This window comes from Dendrobates tinctorius, unplaced genomic scaffold (genome assembly GCF_039654945.1).
Source record: "Dendrobates tinctorius isolate UK_male_01 unplaced genomic scaffold, ASM3965494v1 ptg000070l, whole genome shotgun sequence".
NCBI classification, from domain to species: domain Eukaryota; kingdom Metazoa; phylum Chordata; class Amphibia; order Anura; family Dendrobatidae; genus Dendrobates; species Dendrobates tinctorius.
The window spans coordinates 23,066,641-23,084,405 of NW_027361738.1; the positions used below are offsets into that span (position 1 = coordinate 23,066,641).

The 17,765-nt window shown below is 39.8% G+C and overlaps 1 protein-coding gene across 3 annotated transcripts in view; it reads left to right on the forward strand.

Annotated features, from left to right (window-relative positions):
* LOC141095458 (ATP-binding cassette sub-family B member 5-like) overlaps positions 1–17,765 on the forward strand; it is a 105,589-nt gene that overhangs the window by 42,694 nt on the left and 45,130 nt on the right. For 2 of the 3 annotated variants that reach the window (XR_012233393.1, XM_073581463.1), the window contains exons 2-10: positions 4,467–4,588; positions 7,760–7,817; positions 10,502–10,652; positions 13,188–13,230; positions 13,318–13,509; positions 13,594–13,765; positions 16,063–16,187; positions 16,275–16,449; positions 16,550–16,663. Coding sequence is in view for 2 of the 3 variants with exons in the window: in XM_073581463.1 (XP_073437564.1) it covers positions 4,467–4,588; positions 7,760–7,817; positions 10,502–10,652; positions 13,188–13,230; positions 13,318–13,509; positions 13,594–13,765; positions 16,063–16,187; positions 16,275–16,449; positions 16,550–16,663 (1,152 nt within the window). In the remaining variant the exon portion in view is untranslated. Of the gene's footprint in view, positions 1–47; positions 82–4,466; positions 4,589–7,759; positions 7,818–10,501; positions 10,653–13,187; positions 13,231–13,317; positions 13,510–13,593; positions 13,766–16,062; positions 16,188–16,274; positions 16,450–16,549; positions 16,664–17,765 lie in introns of those variants that run through there. The other variant, XM_073581464.1, reaches the window with a different exon arrangement.

The following is a 17,765-nucleotide window of genomic DNA, read 5'->3' on the forward strand; positions in this document are numbered from 1 at the left end:
ATGACTCATCTCTTATTCTGCCTGTATATAAGTAAAAAGCTGGTATGAAGTGTCTCAGTCACTCCTCTTTCCTAGAATCAGGTCAGTAGAGCAAATATTTTTTTAACAGGATAAATCTCTTGTATATAATATATAGTAACTATGATAAAAATCAGTCTTATAATAGTTGTAGTAGTTCAAACTGTTCTATATGTGTTTATTCTATTATTTCATAAGGCTTCCGACATGACGGTAACACGTCTGAGATTTTGATTGGTGCGTTCCAAGTTCTGAGAGCCCCCACTATTAACTTAGACGGGGGTAAAGATTCTCTCAGGTGATTTTCCACTTCTGATTGCCTCCACTCACCTCCTCATTGGCTTTGCTCAGCTCTGCTTGGACAGTGTAGATTCTTGTATGGGCTACGAGACATAGGCCTCAATTCACCATTTGTGTTTTTTTTAAGTCACTTTTATCTTGCGACATTTGTTGATAGTTTTTGCTCCTAAGTCTTCACAATGGTTCATGAATTTTGCCAACATCAAAAATCCTCTTTATTTTTGTCTTTAACCTTTTCGGCGATTTTTTTGTTTCATAAAGTTGCACATTTCGCATAATGTTGAAAAAATTGCGCCAAAAAATCTGGTATACATAAAATCATCCAGTGGGTATTGAAGCAAATTTTGCTATTTTTCAGAAAGTCACAAATGATGAATCGGGCTAAAAAATCTAGAAAGCATGAACTCCACCCACAATAGTAAATTAAATTAAAACACATTAAAAAGTGACTTTATAAAAGGCACAAATTAAAAAATAAATATGACAGAAATGAAAAAGAGGTAAAAAATATACAAACCTAATTAAAAAAACTGTAATGAATTTGGCCTTACACCACTGAACTGCCACCGATCTGAAATGCAGACATGTCACTATGGAGTGACAAAGGTTTAATAAAATAAGTCCTATTATAAATATGATAATTTTTTCTTAATGACAGTTTCCCTTTAGGAATAATTACTTAACGAATGTGTATCTGTTTAAATATTATAAAAAATTATGTTAGTCTCATTTTTTTGGCAAACAGAACTCAAAATTATATTTATTTTCACAATCAAGTCCATGTAACATGATTGGGGGACTGAAGTGCTAGCAGATTCCATAACATGGGTCTACTCTACTTTTTGTATGATGGGATTGGGGGTAATTTTACAAAAATGTGTTAATAATCTGTCCATGAAAAAAAAATTAATTCAACCATGGTCTTTTTAGTGGTTTGTTTTTGACTGAGTTCATTGTATAGCAAAAATAGGCCGCCAACAAGATTTTTCATGGCAGTACGATTATGTCAGTACAAAATATGTATACTGTATAGTTGTAAAAAAAAATTAAAAAATGTGTAAAAAAAATGTTGAAACTCATAAAATTTTCATTCTTCTGTCTAGGAGGGCTTGTTTTTGCATGGTGAGCTATCCATATTATTTTGGAGGATTTGCTTAGCAGTCATTTAAATTTGCTTGTGCTCTCTTGACCTGTTAAAATGTGGCAATTTCAAATATGTCTATTTTTTAACATTTTTATCACCTTTATTTGTAATGAAGTAAAGAGCAGGTGATTCAAATTTCTATGTTTTTTATTTTTTTAGTCCACATAGAGGACTTGAGTCTGATACCATTTATAGTTTACAGTGAAAGAAATGATCTCCTACGAAGGCCAGCCTGTGGCTATGCTTCACAAATGTACCAATATAGTAATTCTGGGGGCCGCTAGCAGGGACCAAGTTGCCATGGAAACCTATCAGCAATCCATGATCATATCACGGGAGGGAGATATATGGATTCCCAAACAGAAGTCCTGTCAGCATTTCTGCACGTAAATGCTGCAGTGATTGACAGCTGCATTTAAGTGGATCGAGCTCCGGTTGCTGCTTGTAGAGACAGATGCTGTCTGTACAACACGGCCGGCATACACTGAGTGTGGGAGCTCCACATAGGATGTACTATTGTGTCTTATGAAGGGGTAAAATAAAATAGACTACATACAAAAAATTTTATATCTCTATTTGAAACTTTCCCCATACAGTGATTCCTTTTATGAGGTTAATAATCATTCACTATTTCTACAGAAAGACCACCTGCAGCAAACAAATGTTAGTGACCTCCTTCTTTTGAGACTGTCCTTCCATGCTTACAGATATCTCCCTTTGAGTGATGGCTAAAAAGTAGGTCTTGGTGGCCAAAAGAGATCTTTATTTAGACAATTAAAAAGATAAAAATTTTATACAAATCGCTGTAATCAAACTGACCCGAAGAATAAAACTCCCTTATCACTTTTACCTCACAGTCAATGACATTAAAGCCCCCGTTACACACTGCGATATCGCTAGCAATATCGCTGTAAAGTCACCGATTTTGTGACGCAGCAGCGATATTGCTAGCGATATCGCTACATGTGATACTTACCGGCTCCCCCGCTGGTTATCGCTGATCGCGCGAGAAGCTCCTGGACCATTCCTCGTCGGTCACTTCCTGCTGGGCTTCCTGTGGCGCCGACGAGCGACGCATGGACGCGGGCGGGAGGACGTCAGGATCACCGCGTCTGACAGGTAAGTAGCGACCCCGGTCCCCAGCGATGTCGCTGGTGAGATCTGCCTGTGTGGCAGCTCACTAGCGACCACCTAGCGATGCACCAGCGATCCTGACCACGTCATATCGCTGGTCGGGATCTCTGGTGCATCGCTAGGTGTAATGGTACCCTAAGAAGAAAACAATTCCTGAATGGCTGATTTTTGTTCATTCCTCTCAAAAATTGGAATAGAAAGTGATAAAAAAATGTTATGTGCCCAAATAAAACCTTAACTCGTCATGAAAATAGCAAGCGCATGACTCTGCTGGCAGAAATACAGGAAAATCATAGCTCTCAAAATATGGCAATTTAAAAACTTTGTTTTGTAAAAGAACAATTTTTTAGTGTGTGATAAAAGCTAAACATAAAAAACGATATAAATCTGGTATCGCTGTAATCGCACTGACCCGAAGAATAAAGTTTTGGTAGATTTTGTCCTGATGAAGAAGTCCAGTGCTGACTTCGAAACGCGTTGCCCTGAAACCTGTTTCGTAAAGCTTTTGAAAGTACACCGTCTATCCGTCTGTAATCATCATCAGCACATCCATTGACACTTTACCCGGATTTCATGCTACTCTAAACCAAATTTAGCATCCACATGTTTGGCATTTCGTTAGCGATGAGACCCCGCTTAATTTTTGGGTGCATGTCTCCAGAAGCACTAGATCGTCAGAATGTATGGGCACTACAATGTATTGGGCACTGAAATGTACTGGGCACTACAATGGCAGATTTGCAATTTTCACTCGGCAACATCCACTGATGCTTGTTTCTGGAAAACACCTGTGGAGTCAAAATGTCACTACACCTTTCCAGCACATATGGGGTATCAGTGAACTAAGTAGAAAATGCACAACAAATTCTATGGTCCATTTTCTCCTGTTAGCCTTGTGGAAATAAAAAAATTGTGGCTAAAGCAACATTTTTGTGGGAAAAATTAACATTTTCATTTTTTCCTTCCACATTGCTTTAATTCCTGTACATGAACATGTTTTTTAGTAGTTTGTGGGGTGCAGCTTTAAAAATGGGTTAACTTTGGGTATTTTCTGCCACAAAGGCCCCTCAAAGTCACTTCAAATGTCATGTGGTCCTTAAAAAAATTAGTTTTGTAAATTTTGTTGGAAAAATTAAAAATTGCTGATCAACTTTTAACCCTTCTAACTTCCTAAGAAAAAAAAATATATATGTTTCAAAAATGATGCTGATGTAAAGTAGACATGTGGTCAATTTATTTATTCTCTTGTGTAGTATAACTATTTGTTTTAAGTGCATGACAGCTTTTATGGTGCATGACTTCAGGCAAAGGAGCCATCAGTGGAGCAGGAGGAGGCAGCGCTGGACGCGGAATAGAGCAAGAGTGACAGAGGCTTCAGAACTACAAATAGCTCTTCAGCCTCATTTGCATATTAATCTAGAGCTACATGCATATATTAATAGTTTGGGAGTGGGGGAATCCTGCTCACAGAGTCCCTTTAAGTTTATACATTCCATAATGCTTACATCACAACAAAATATATCATGGTCTGAATTTGAATCACCGGCATAACTATTTACAGAGTAACTGACTTGTAGTTTATTTGACATACAGTACATATGTTATATGTATTCCAAAATAATGGTCTCCAGGTTGTCCTGCTTGTATATTACTGCCATGCACTACACTCATAAGACAAATTCTAGAATCTGTAAGATGAGTTTCATATGAGTGTACACAGCCAAATTCTAATTACGGTATATAAATGCATAAAGTGCTAGTAACAGAGTTCTATAATTTCATGATATCTTATTACTGACTATTTAGCTATGAGAATGTGCAAACTAATGTGACTAATTTAAGATAACTCATTCTTCTTTATTCTACATAGTGGTTTTCTTGGTTGTTTCGCTTAAGTGAAATCATGACGGACGCTAAAGACTCTGACAAAAGGATGAACACTAACAATCCTAACACAGAAATCTTACTAGAAGAAACAAAAGACATGACCAGGTACAGTACAAAGAATTACAAGGATTACAAAAATTATATTAATATGGTCAAATTAAGATACCGTAAATAACGGCGCCGTTCTTCCCCCGACACAGAGTGGTCACCGACTGCTCCTGCCGGGGATTCAGCTGTCTCTACTGACGCATCAGGGCGTGACTTCTGACTTCATTCTGATTGACAGCCAGCTCCCCCAGTTAGGCAGCGGGGATCCAGATGTCAATAAGAATAACGTTGAAAGTCCCGTTACATAAGAGTTCACTAAATATATGTAAAATGCAGTATCACATGATATCTAACCTAAATATCTATCTATTCATCCGATATCTATCTATGCAATATCTGTCTATCCGATTATCTATCTGTATCATATATAGCCCAGACATGTGGGTCTCAATAAAGACTTACCTTTTTCCACATTGAAGTATATGGAGTGCTACCTTCAGTTTTACATTTTATCTATCTATCTATCCATCCATCCATCTATCTATCCGATATCTATCTATCTATCTATCTACCCTGTTTCCCCGAAAATAAGACACCGTCTTATATTAATTTTAGCTCCGAAAGTTGCACCATGTCTTATTTTCAGGGGGGTGTCTTATTTTCTCAAGAAAAAGAATTGACAAATTTTTTTTTAACAAAAAAATTAACATTTATTAACATACCAGCGCATGCTGAACAGTAGTCATCACAAAACGGTAGAATCAAATAAACTGTGAATCGTATCAAGAATTTCTTGTTAGTACCGTATAATTACGGTATTTCCATGTACAACATGTAAAACAATGAACAATGGTTCAATGACAACCATGTCATCATCTTCTGGAACATCATCATAACAATCCAAACTCTGAAGTTCCTGTGGAATTTCTTGTGACTCCATTTCTTTCAGAATCATTGGCCCATATCTCTCATGTCTAGCAATAGCACTGTCCTTAAATGAGCACTTCTTGTCAAGGTAGCCTGCTCGTAGTGCATTTGCAATGCAAGTGTCAGTGATTTTCTCCCATGAATTCTTCACCCAAGTCACAATCTCTGGCAGTTTAGGTTTCACAAAGTTTCCACGTTGATTTCTCTTCATTCTATTTTCAATGTAGTCATTGATTTCCACACGCAAATTGTCCTTGAATGGCTTGTTAATGGCGATATCAAGAGACTGGAGATAAGCCGTCATTCCTGCAGGAATCATTATTTGATCTATTTTTCTCTCATGAAGGAAGTTCTTCATGTCTTTGGCGCAATGTGTGTGCTGGCTGCATCCCAGATCAGCATTCCTCTTTGGCTCCCTCGCATAACAAGCGGCAGCATTAAATTGACCCACTTCCTTTTAACTGCTTGTGTGGCCCAGGCTTTTTCAGTTTCAAGAATATAAATGCCTGAAACACAATCAAACTTGTCTTTCTTGCCCTTTGAAATGAGTAAAGGTGGGACTTTAGTGCCATCCAGACGCATCGCCAAAATACAGGTAACACGTGCACTTTCATAAGCAGTGGAGGGAACGTACACTGAGGAGGCACCTCGTTGTTCAATTGTTGCTTGAGATGCTTGGCCCATAAACACTGCAGTTTCATCCATGGCAATTATGTTGGAAAGATTGTATTTAGAGAAGTCAGCATCATCAACAAAGGTCTTGAATGCAAATGCGCATTAAATAATTTCAGCATCTTCCAGCCTAAAGAGTGTTGTGGATCTTCTCAAAGACAGTTCACTTCGTTGAAGGAAGTTATCCAGCCAGTGCTGTCATGCCTTGAATTCTTCAGGGGCAATTTCAAACTGTGGTGCCATTGCAAGGGCAAATTCTTGAATCTGAGCCCTAGTCACAACCAATGTCTTTGCTCTCCTGTCAGCAACCCACTCACAGATCCGGTCTTCCAGCTCGGAATATAATGGTTGCCGACCCGATCCAACCTCGCGCTTTTTAGCATTTCCGCTGTCCACTTGTTGACTGAGGTTACCGTAATCTGCTCGCCATTTTTGGACCAATCGGACACTCAACATTTTCTCTTTGCAGAATTCAGTAAGATTTTTGCCCATGATTCTTCCATGATTCCTTTCTTGTACTCAACAGAATAGCTCTTTCTTTTAGCGCTCATGTCTAGGGGTAAAAATATACCGTATTACCATTGTTTACGGTATTTCTTTTACAGTACGGTACTTTACGGTAGACCGTTCAGCAGAAAAGCAGACAGCAAATCGAAGTAACACACTATGGTATGGTACTGTAATTGCCTGACTCCCACACAGGGCCACAAAACATAAGGGCTCTAAAATGGCTCCAAAACACTTTCTGGACACTGTACCGCTACCATAAAAATTACCCACAGCAGTTCCTTTACCGTAGCAGACCCATCATCATTTTGCAGCCCCAAATATTCCCATCATCCCATTACAGCCCCCATCATTCTACAGTACAGTATTGCAGCCTCCCATCATCCCACATCATCCCACTGTAGCCTCCCATCATCCCGGTATCCCACTGCACCCTTACACAGACACACACACACCCATACACAGACACACACACACCCTTACACAGACACACACACACACACCCATACACAGACACACACACACTTTCACTTTCTTACTGGTTTCCTCCACGGTGCTGCTTTCAGTGCTTTGGTGGTGCAGGAGCCCTGGGCCAATCAGAGCGCAGGAGCCCTGGGCCAATTAGAGCACAGGAGCCCTGGGCCAATCACAGCCCAGGAACAATGAGAGGCTATGGATGATGTCAGCTGGCCCATGGTTCCTGCGCTGTGATTGGCGCAGGGCTCAAGGGCGGAGATCGGCACACAGCTCAGAGACTGTGATTAACTCCTGCGAACAGTGCGGCTGCAGTGGCGGGCACCGGACAGCGAGGACAGCGGGAGCGAGACACAATGGCATGCCCCATGCACAGAACAAGGTATGCCTTATTTTCGGGGGGTGCCTTATATTAGCAGGCACAGTGCTCCCCCTAGCATGCCTTACTTTCGGGGGGCGCCCTATTTACGGGGAAACAGGGTATATCATATCTATCTATCCATATCTGTCTGTCTGTCTATCATATCTATCTATCTGTCTATCTATCTATCTTTTATTATCTTCTATCTATCTATCTTATCATCTATCTATCTATCATCTATCTATCTATTTGAGCGAATAATAAATTGTATAATGTTTTCTTTCTAGTGATGATGGAGAAAAAAAAACGAAAGAAAAACCAAATATGGTTGGATCATTTGAAATTGTAAGTCAATACACAAAGCAGATTCATAAGGTTGCAGTTTTCAGAGATATGTTAATAGAACCATTAAAAAGTTAAGGCTTGTTCTATCCCACTGACCATGTTGTCCTATAAGAATTGGTGTTTTAAAGCAGGAGGAATTGCACAGATATTGGTTTTAAGAAAAGATGAATCCTAATTTTATTCCATTGATTTAAACTGATTGACAGCTATCATTACAAGCACAATCCCTTATTCTCTCATTTATTTATTGAAACCACCCACCGGACTCTTAAATCCAATAAAAGTCAGAACTTAAATGAGTAAAGTTTAGGGTCAATCTTGAACATAAAATTATCATTTATCAGTTCAGCCTGTCCTGCTCTTATAGGGGCTGACCCCTCATCAATGGGAAGATAAAAAAAATACCACACTCATCTCCCAGACCGGGGCTGCTTCTCCATAGTCAATGCCGTACTCCCTGGCAGTTTGCTGACATGAATATTTGGCAGGGGCTTCACAGAAGCGCATCAGTCAGTCAGCAGCATTTCATTCTGGAGTGTTCTAGAGAGTAATTTCTGCTCAGATAGAATGTGAATGGTGCAGCCAATCAGAGGTCAATGATTGGCTGCAGGGTTCATGTAGTGCATCCACTGGTTGCTGATGCCAGCAGACCAGCGGATAGCACAAAGCTGAGTACGTAGGAGCGGCACTGTTGTGAGAGGTGAATATTGCTTTTTGTCAGATAAACATCAAAGAGCAGCAAGTGTCATTTCATAGATTTTCATTAAGCTAATCAAACTGCTAAAACCTGAAAGAGAAAACTGAAGAAAGTTGCATCATTGTATGATATTTTATAACGTGATAATTATTGATGGTCAATTTTGGGATAGTTCTGTGTGTGAGGTCTATGACCCTTGAAGGGGTTGTCCCCTTGAAGTAGAATGTCATAACTGGCTGCAGTTTCTTATAAAAAAATACACGGTTCTTTACCCCCCCCCCTCTCCAGGTCGGGTTTTGAGTCTCTGGTTCTGCTCGCACTGTTTGGTATCGGCTGCAATGCTAATGTCACTTTGGCACTGAGCTCAGTGGCTTTGCTGGGGAAGATAGTAACATAACATAGTAACATAGTATTTAAGGTTGAAGAGAGACTTTAAGTCCATCTAGTTCAACCCATATCCTATCATAACCTGCTCTAACATGTTGATCCAGGGGAAGGCAAAAAAAACCCATGTGGCAAACAGTGAGTTCCATATTGGGGAAAAATACTCCTTCCCGACTCCACGTACGGCAATCAGACTAGCTCCCTGGATCAACGCCCTATCAAAGAATCTAGTATATATAAACTGTAACATTATACTTTTCAAGAAAGGCATCCAGGCCCTTATTAAATTTTAGTAGGGAATCACTCATTACAACATCATATGGCAGAGAGTTCCATAGTCTCACTGCTCTTACAGTAAAGAATCCGCGTCTGTGAGTATGCTTAAACCTTCTTTCCTCCAGACGTAGAGGATGCCCCCTTGTCCCCGTCACAGGTCTAAGAGTAAAAAGATCATTAGAAAGGTCTTTGTACTGTCCCCGCATATATTTATACATTGTAATAAGATCACCCCTAAGCCTCCAATTTTCCAAACTAAATAACCCCAAGTGTAATAACCTGTCTTGGTATTGCAGACCCCCTAGTTCCCTAATAACCTTGGTCGTTCTTCTCTGCACCTGCTCCAGTTCAGCTATGTCTTTCTTATACACCGGACACCAGAACTGTACACAGTATTCTAAGTGTGGTCGCACTAGTGACTTATATAGAGGTAAAATGATGTTCTCCTCATGAGCATCTATGCCTCATTTAATGCATCCCATTATTTTATTTGCCTTTGCAGCAGCTGCCTGACACTGGCAACTAAATGTGAGTTTCTCGTCCACCCATACACCCAGGTCTTTTTCAGTGACAGTTTTGCCCAGTGTTTTACAATTAAGCACAGAATTATACATCTTGTTCATTCTACCCAAGTACATGACCTTACATTTATCCCCATTAAAGCTCATTTGCCATTTATCAGCCCAAGCTTCTAGTTTACATAAATCCTCCTTTAATATAAAATTGTCCTCCTCTGTATTGATTACCCTGCAGAGTTTAGTGCCATCTGCAAATATTGAAATTCTACTCTGTATGCCCCCTACAAGGTCATTAATAAATATGTTAAAAATAAGTGTTGAGCTTACTGACTGGCTCTCAAGCTGTTGACGTGACGTCAGAGCTGCAGACAATCCCGGACACCAGGAACAGCACCATAGACTCATTGCTGCACCCAGGGACGGTGTGTAAAGCACAATTTTCTTTTAGCTACCTACAACTGGGGACAAAGATTATCTGAAAGGGAACAAGCCCTCTGCAAGATGGGATTCGGGTGTGCTGACAGGGCCATTGATTTTAATGGTGTCTATAGAGTCAATGTCTGCTCTTTGAGCATCATTTTTGGATGTTTACACCTACTAGAGGCGAACACCCAGACACAGCCTTCTACATCAGTGTGTCCACCTCAATTAGTCATCAATATTGATAATGCAGCAAAGATTCAAGCAATTAAAACAAATGTTTAACAATTCCACAATATAGCAATATATACTTTTAGATGACAATACCACTCTGCCTCTCCACTATCTACAATCGTAAACTATTAAGTGTTTCCTCTCTTCCTTGTTAGTTTCGATATGCAAATCGACTGGATATTTTCTACATGATTACTGGATTTCTTGGAGCAGTCGTAAATGGCTTATGCCATCCACTAATGACCCTTGTGTTTGGTGAAATGACAGACAGCCTTGTATGTCACAACTCATCAATCCAAAACACAAGTAAGAGCTATACTATCTATTCTATTAGTTCTAAACACTGTTTTTTGGTGATTCCTTTGTATCTCCGTTCATACTGCACCCACACACACAAATGATAAATCATTTGAAAGGTAAACTTGCCCCCTTCAGCAAGAAAATAGCCAAACAAACCACACATCCACGATTTGATCACAAAATACAGTTTAAGCATACATTTTCATAAACCTGCTGTAAGGAAAAATGACCTGCAGGTGGCACCACAGTACCCCAAAGCACACTACCAACACATTTGTAAACATGCACTGCTTTTTCGCTGATTACTTGGCCCCCCACACACACACATGATGCACCATTTGAAAGGTAACCTTGCTCCCTTCAAAAAGAAAACAGCCAAACAAACCACACATTCACAATTTTATCACTAAATACAGTTTAAACATTCATTTTCATAAACCTGCAGAAAGACACAATGACCTGCAGGTGGCACCTCAACCGAAAAAACATTTTTTGGCCTCTACTTATCAAAAGAATTTATTGTGTTACCAGTCTACATATATAAATACCTGTCTGTGTTCATCAGCTCATGAAATACATTTACATTTGAACCAGCTTGCTTTTTCTGAAATTGCTTGCGCCCCCCAATGACCAATGTGCAAAAATTTTGCACAGGCCAAGCTAGTTTTATTATTGCTATTACTATTTTCTGTATATTGACATTTTCTGACATGTTATAGTTCAATGGGAACTGAGTAAATCCATACCCGATAAAAATAATGTTTATTTTCATATGATTAAATATGAACAATATTTAACTTTTATCATAATGAGTGCCCATTGCCTCCTAGTGATAACTACCCTTGCGTATACATGAAGAAACTCCGATTTCGAGGTCGAGTATACAGTATGTAGTGAGGCACTCATCCTGCACATGCTCCATAGTAAAATGAGATTCGGTGGCCAGCTGTGCACACAACTTTATAAAAGAATCTTATAAACTTAAATAAATTGGTTGTATATGTACTGGACACATCTTAGTACGTATTGTTATATACAGCACCGATCCCCTCTGCACATGTTCTGATTTCCATTGTTTTTTGCATGTATCTGGCCAGGGAAGGGGTCTCATTTTACTTTGGCACATGTGCAAGATGAGCCGTAGATTAAAGAATGAAGGTTGAGTGTGTTTGCTTGACCACCCGATCACAGTCTCATTCATGAGTGTGCAAAGCGGGCACCATTAGGTGCAAAGGGGTGCCAGCATTAAGATAAAAGTTAAGGCCCCCATACAAATTAAGGCTGTGTGTGCACGTAGCTTTTTTTGCATTTTCGTGGCTTTTTAAAAGCAAGATTTGAGCAAAAACGCAAAAAAAGCATCCCATGCAATCCTATGGGATTCCGCAATGCTGTGCTAATGCTGCGGATTTTTCTGCTGCGGAATCACATAGCGGAAAAATCTGCAGCATCCTCATTCTTTTTGCGAATCGCGGGGATTCCGCAACCATAGGATTGCTTTGAAATGCTCATGTTATACATGTGGTTAAGCCCACCATGCGTAAAGTGAGCGCTTCATGTGCGGTTGGTACCCAGGGTCTGGAGGAGAGGAGACTGTCCTCCAGGCCCTGGGTAACATAATCCTGTAAAAAAATAGAATAAAAATAAAAAATATTGTTATTCTCACCTTCCAACGGCGCCCGATCTCCTTCCCACCTCTCACCACGTTCCCGACATCTTCCGGTCCCAGTAATGCTTTGCACGAAGGACCTGCGATGACATCGCGCTCTCGCGAGCGTGACGTCATCGCAGGTCCTTCGCGCAAAGCATTACTGGGACCGGAAGATGCCGGGAGTGTAGTGAGAGGCGAGAAGGCGATCGGGGGCCGTCGGAAGGTGAGAATAACAATATTTTTTATTTTTTTATTATTTTTTACATCCTATCTTTTACCACTGATGCTGCATAGGCATCCTCAATAGTAAAAAGTTGGTCACACTTGTCAATGTTTGATTAGTGTGACCAACCTGTTAATCAGTTTTCCAAGCGATGCTACAGATCTCTTGGAAAACGCTAGCATTCTGCAAGCTAATTACGCTTGCAAAACGCTAGTTTTTCACAGGAATTACAAATGCAGATTTCTCATGCATTTCCCGCGGCATGGAATTGCGGAATTCCTGCAGAAATTTCTGCGGGAATTCTGGATGTGTGCACATAGCCTAAATTAACCTTGTCCAAATCCACCAAAATCATTGGGTTCTGTCCACAGTCTAATGTGTACAGATACCTCCAACAGAGGATGTTAGGGGATATTTGGATCCAGCATGTCTGATTTCAAATTGCTGATCCTTTCTAAGAAATAAGCCAGTTGGCTGAAAAATCAGTTGAACCATCGTTGAACCATCGTTTTGTCATCAGTTATTTAAAATGTACAGAGAGGGCTTTAAATAGCTTTGTAAATAAGAAAACTCCAACAAGACTAACATTTATCACTTATCCTCTCAGCAAAAAATCCCTTTTAGCTGTATTCAATACAATATAATACAACACAATTTCTCTTTTTCACAGCTCAATGTGATAAATTCAAACCTCTTCCTGAACAGATGTCAGAGTAAGTTTTTTGGAGTGTATGACTTCTAGCCGCACTTTGTCATGACGCAATAATTATTTCTAATATGGTATTACTATGTTTCACCAGGTTTGCCTTGTACTACGTGGCAATAGGAGCAGCTGCATTGATATGTGGCTACGGCCAAGTTGCTTTTTGGGTTCTAGCTGCAGCAAGACAGACGAGGAGGATGAGGAAGATGTTTTTTCATTCAGTTTTATCACAAGAAATGAGTTGGTTTGACGTTACGAAATCTGGACAACTTAACACTCGTCTAACAGAGTAAGAGCACCGTTGTTCTTAGGTTGTCTTCTGGAAACACTTACATGAGTGTATGTATTAATTACTGCAATAATCGTTTTGTAGAGATGTCAACAAGATCAATGATGGAATAGGAGATAAAGTCGGCCATCTTGTGCAGAACGTTTCATCTGCCATAGGAGGTCTACTAATTGGACTAATCAAAGGTTGGCAACTTGGCTTGGTCATATTGGCTACAAGTCCCCTGGTGACAATTGCAACTGCAATTTGTTCTAAGGTAAAGCCTCAAATTTATTTGAATTAATACAAGGTTTAGGCACTAGAGAAATTAATGTGTTTAATACAGTATGTGACACATTGAACTTTTTTAGACATTTCTGAGAATTTCAACTAAAGAAGATATCCAAAACAATTTGTGAAGTTTAGTAAAAAAAATTAAAAATGGGTCACAAAGTAATACAGCATTAATATGAACCTACTTCAGGAATAATCATAATGCTAAATCAGGAACTTTCAGGTGACTTTTCAGAATGAGCTGTTATCTGTTTGCATGAGGAATAGCACGGTTTCTGTCCATTAAATGACTTATATCCTGTATTTTAAGCTATTTTTTCCTCTGCACTCCTAGTCTCAGCAGTTTTATTTTGTGCTGTTCTGCTGGTGCCTCATTCTAGCTCCTTCTATAGATTTTTACAATCATCAGGTATAACTTGACCTTTCACTGGAGACAGAGTTGTAGACAGATTTGAGCATTTTTTGAGAATGAATGATTAGCTCAGGAAGAAAGAATAGATCAATAAGATGAGAAAGGGACATTTTTCTCTAATAAGATAAATTACAAAGTGTGGCTTCATTTTAAGTGTCAAAAAGTAGCAAAGAAAATTCACCAGAAAAGTTGTAAAGTTTTTGCACATCTTAAAGTTGCACAAAAATTAGGCAACTGCTGGCAAATCAAGAGAATCTGACTCTTACTCACCGGTCTGCATGTATTGGGGTCTTAATGCTTATCCTGAATGAAAAACCAAGTCCATGCTAATGTTGCCCTGAATAAAGGTACCGTCACATTTAACGATGCACCAGCGTTCCCGACAACGATACGACCCGGTCAGGATCGCTGGTGCATCGCTAAATGGTCGCTAGTGAGCTGCCAAACAGGCAGATCTCACCAGCGACATAGCAGCGGTCAGCAGTCGTTACTTACCTGTCAGACGCGGCGATAAAAACGTCCTCCCGCCCGCATCCACGTGTCGCTCGTCGGCGCCAGCAGGAAGTGGCCGACGAGAAACGGCCCAGGACGTTCTCACATGATCAGCGATAACCAGCGGGGGAGCCGGTCGGAGGAAAGTATCACACATAGTGATATCTCTAGCAATATCGCTGCTGCGTCACAAAATCGGTGACGCTTTAGCGATATCGCTAGCGATCTCGCTTAGTGTGACGGGGCCTTTAGTCTGAATTGCAATCTAACACCTTTTACTTGACTGGGGATGGCACATATTATTGACAAAACATAACTGTTTCTAGAGGCAAGTCCTTGGAAGTTCTCAGATGCTGCCGGAACACAGCAAATCTGTCATTTTTATAGGGGCCGCAGGTGAATAATGAATAGTGGCTGCGGCCACTATAGTTTTGATGGTGCTGCTGTGTTCTAGCAACATCCGAGAATTTTGGTTCACCACTGGAGTCGCTAACAACTTATGTGCCACATGTCACGCTAAACTGATGAGATATTGATGGCTTATTCTAAGGATAGGCCATCAATAAAAAAAAAAGTAGTGGCCAACCTCTTCAAGACTGGCGTGTACAATGCCAGCCTTAATGAATCAGGCCTATTGTTTCTCTTGAACTATTATCATCAAATGAGTTGTACTGTATTACAGGTTCAGCACCTGCCTCCTCTTTTTTGAAGTGCCACCTACTTGATAGTGCCGCCTCCTTTTGATATAATGACCTGCCTTAATATATAAAAATGCACACCCTCATCATCAAAGTCCCACTACAGCCCTCTTAATGCTGTAGATCTCAACATGTAAATTGACAGCTGGTACAAAGAGAATTTCTTTATAAAATTAATTCCTATAACAGACAAAATTTTCAGCCCACTATGGAATAAGTCATCGTTATTCTCACCAATGTGAACTCAATCCTTTTCGGAGAAGTGTTAAAGGCTGAAAATAGCCGAAGTAAGCAGTTAGCCGAAGTATTGTCAGAGACGCTGCATTAGGGACCAACTGTCTGCACTTGTTGCATGATGTTTCAAGGACCTCCTCTTTTCTTATGCACGTTCTGGAGGAGCATGTGACCATCAGCCTTGCCCAATTGAAAACAAGATTCCCATGTGAGGAACAAACGGACAGCAATTTAGAAAGGAGAACCTGCAATATATGTTAGCAAGTGTCGTAAAATCATGCCCCAACACATTTGTTGAAACAAAAATAAAGTGGATAACCCCCTTAAATTTTGCACCCTGAATCCCTGTTTTGTTTATTATCAGGGGTGTGAAGCTGTTGGTTAATGCTTGTTCAATATGCAATATAGAATATGATTGCAATAATATTTTTATCACAATTTTAGCTGACGGTGCAACTGACAAGTAAGGAGCTGTCAGCTTATGCAAAGGCTGGATCTGTAGCCGATGAGGTCCTTTCTTCAATACGAACTGTGGCCGCATTTGGAGGACAGGAGAAAGAAATACAAAGGTACAGATGTAATGTAGGGTCAAGTATAGAAAACTTTTCACACACGAAAGTAACACATTATTTAAATACTTTATTCTCATATTTTAGATACACAAATAATTTGGGAGAAGCCAAAAAAATTGGAATAAAAAAGACCATTGCCTCTCAGTTGGCTGTTGGTTTTATGTACTTTATTATTTATGCCTCTTATGGACTTGGATTTTGGTATGGCTCAGTCTTAATATTAGAAGGATACGGATACACCATTGGAGATGTTCTTGTGGTGAGTTTTCCATAATGAATACTACGATCATTCCATAAAAAATCTCAGCATTCTGTTATAATTTGCAAACTGTATTTTCATTTTATTTTTTTCCCTTCAGGTGTTATTCTGTGTTGTCCTTAGCAGTTACTGTGTTGGTCAGGCAGCTTCCCACCTTGAAGCTTTCTCAGTGGCCAGAGGAGCTGCTTATAACATATTCCATACTATTGACCAGGTAAAGCAATGGTTATACATTTTGATTTGTCTCATCTAGGCTTTAATACTAAAAGAGACACTATTAAAGGGGTTGTCTCCAGTCACTCAATGTGAATACAGACTTCAAAATCTTTACGGCACACCTCACTATGTCAGGATTCTCCTGTGTTGCCAAAAACAGGTGATCACATGTCCCCAAGTATGCAACTTGCATATTTCAAGCCACATTACGACTAGACATGTTCAACCCTGCTCAACTCACTTGTATTGAGTGAGGGTGCGCACGTCTAGTCTGCATATAGCTGCATGCATATAAGTCGCATACTTGTGGTCATGTGACCACCAGCAACGCAGGAGACTCCTGATAGCATCATGTGGATACAGTAAGGAATCAGAAGTCTGCAGTTATGTATAAATAAAAGTCTATGGTGCTAACATCTAACAGAAGAAGTTTATCTTTTAGTTTTTGGTTTGAGATTTATTCATTGCATATATGAAAATTTTCCAGCCTTCTGATATAATTTGCATTCCACATCATTTTTAAACACAAACATTATTTACTTGTAGCTGCAGATACAGTGGTAACCTGCAGGTAAGTAGCAGTTTTACCACATTTGGTTCGCTTCCTGGACAGCGGCTTCAGGGAAAAAATTAAGTTAAATTTTCCCTGCAGCTTCCTGTTTCCATTCATTGAGACAGTGCAATGGTCACCACTCGCTACACAGTGAGCACGCTGTCATATCTCCTCTGCACCTTGACCGACAGTCTGTTCTTTCTTGCATATGCATCTGTTAGTCAAGGCGCAGGGGGGTAAATAATTACAGTCCCGCTCACTGCATATTAAATGGTGACTGTACAGCTCACAGCAATATTACCTGCTGATTAGCACTGTGTCTGCAAGTAAATAGTATACTTTTAGCTGACAGGTACCCTTTAAGATATTTGTTAGCTGTCAGTGAAAGAGAACACTCACATTTCCTGACATTCTCGATATTACATAAATTTGAAAACACTTTGAGATTTGATTTGGGTTTCACAAAAAAAAGACTGCCTGGTTAATGTCTTCTTTCATGGCTGTGTGGACTTCTCTCTAATGCCGTGCAGCTCTGACATATAGCAGA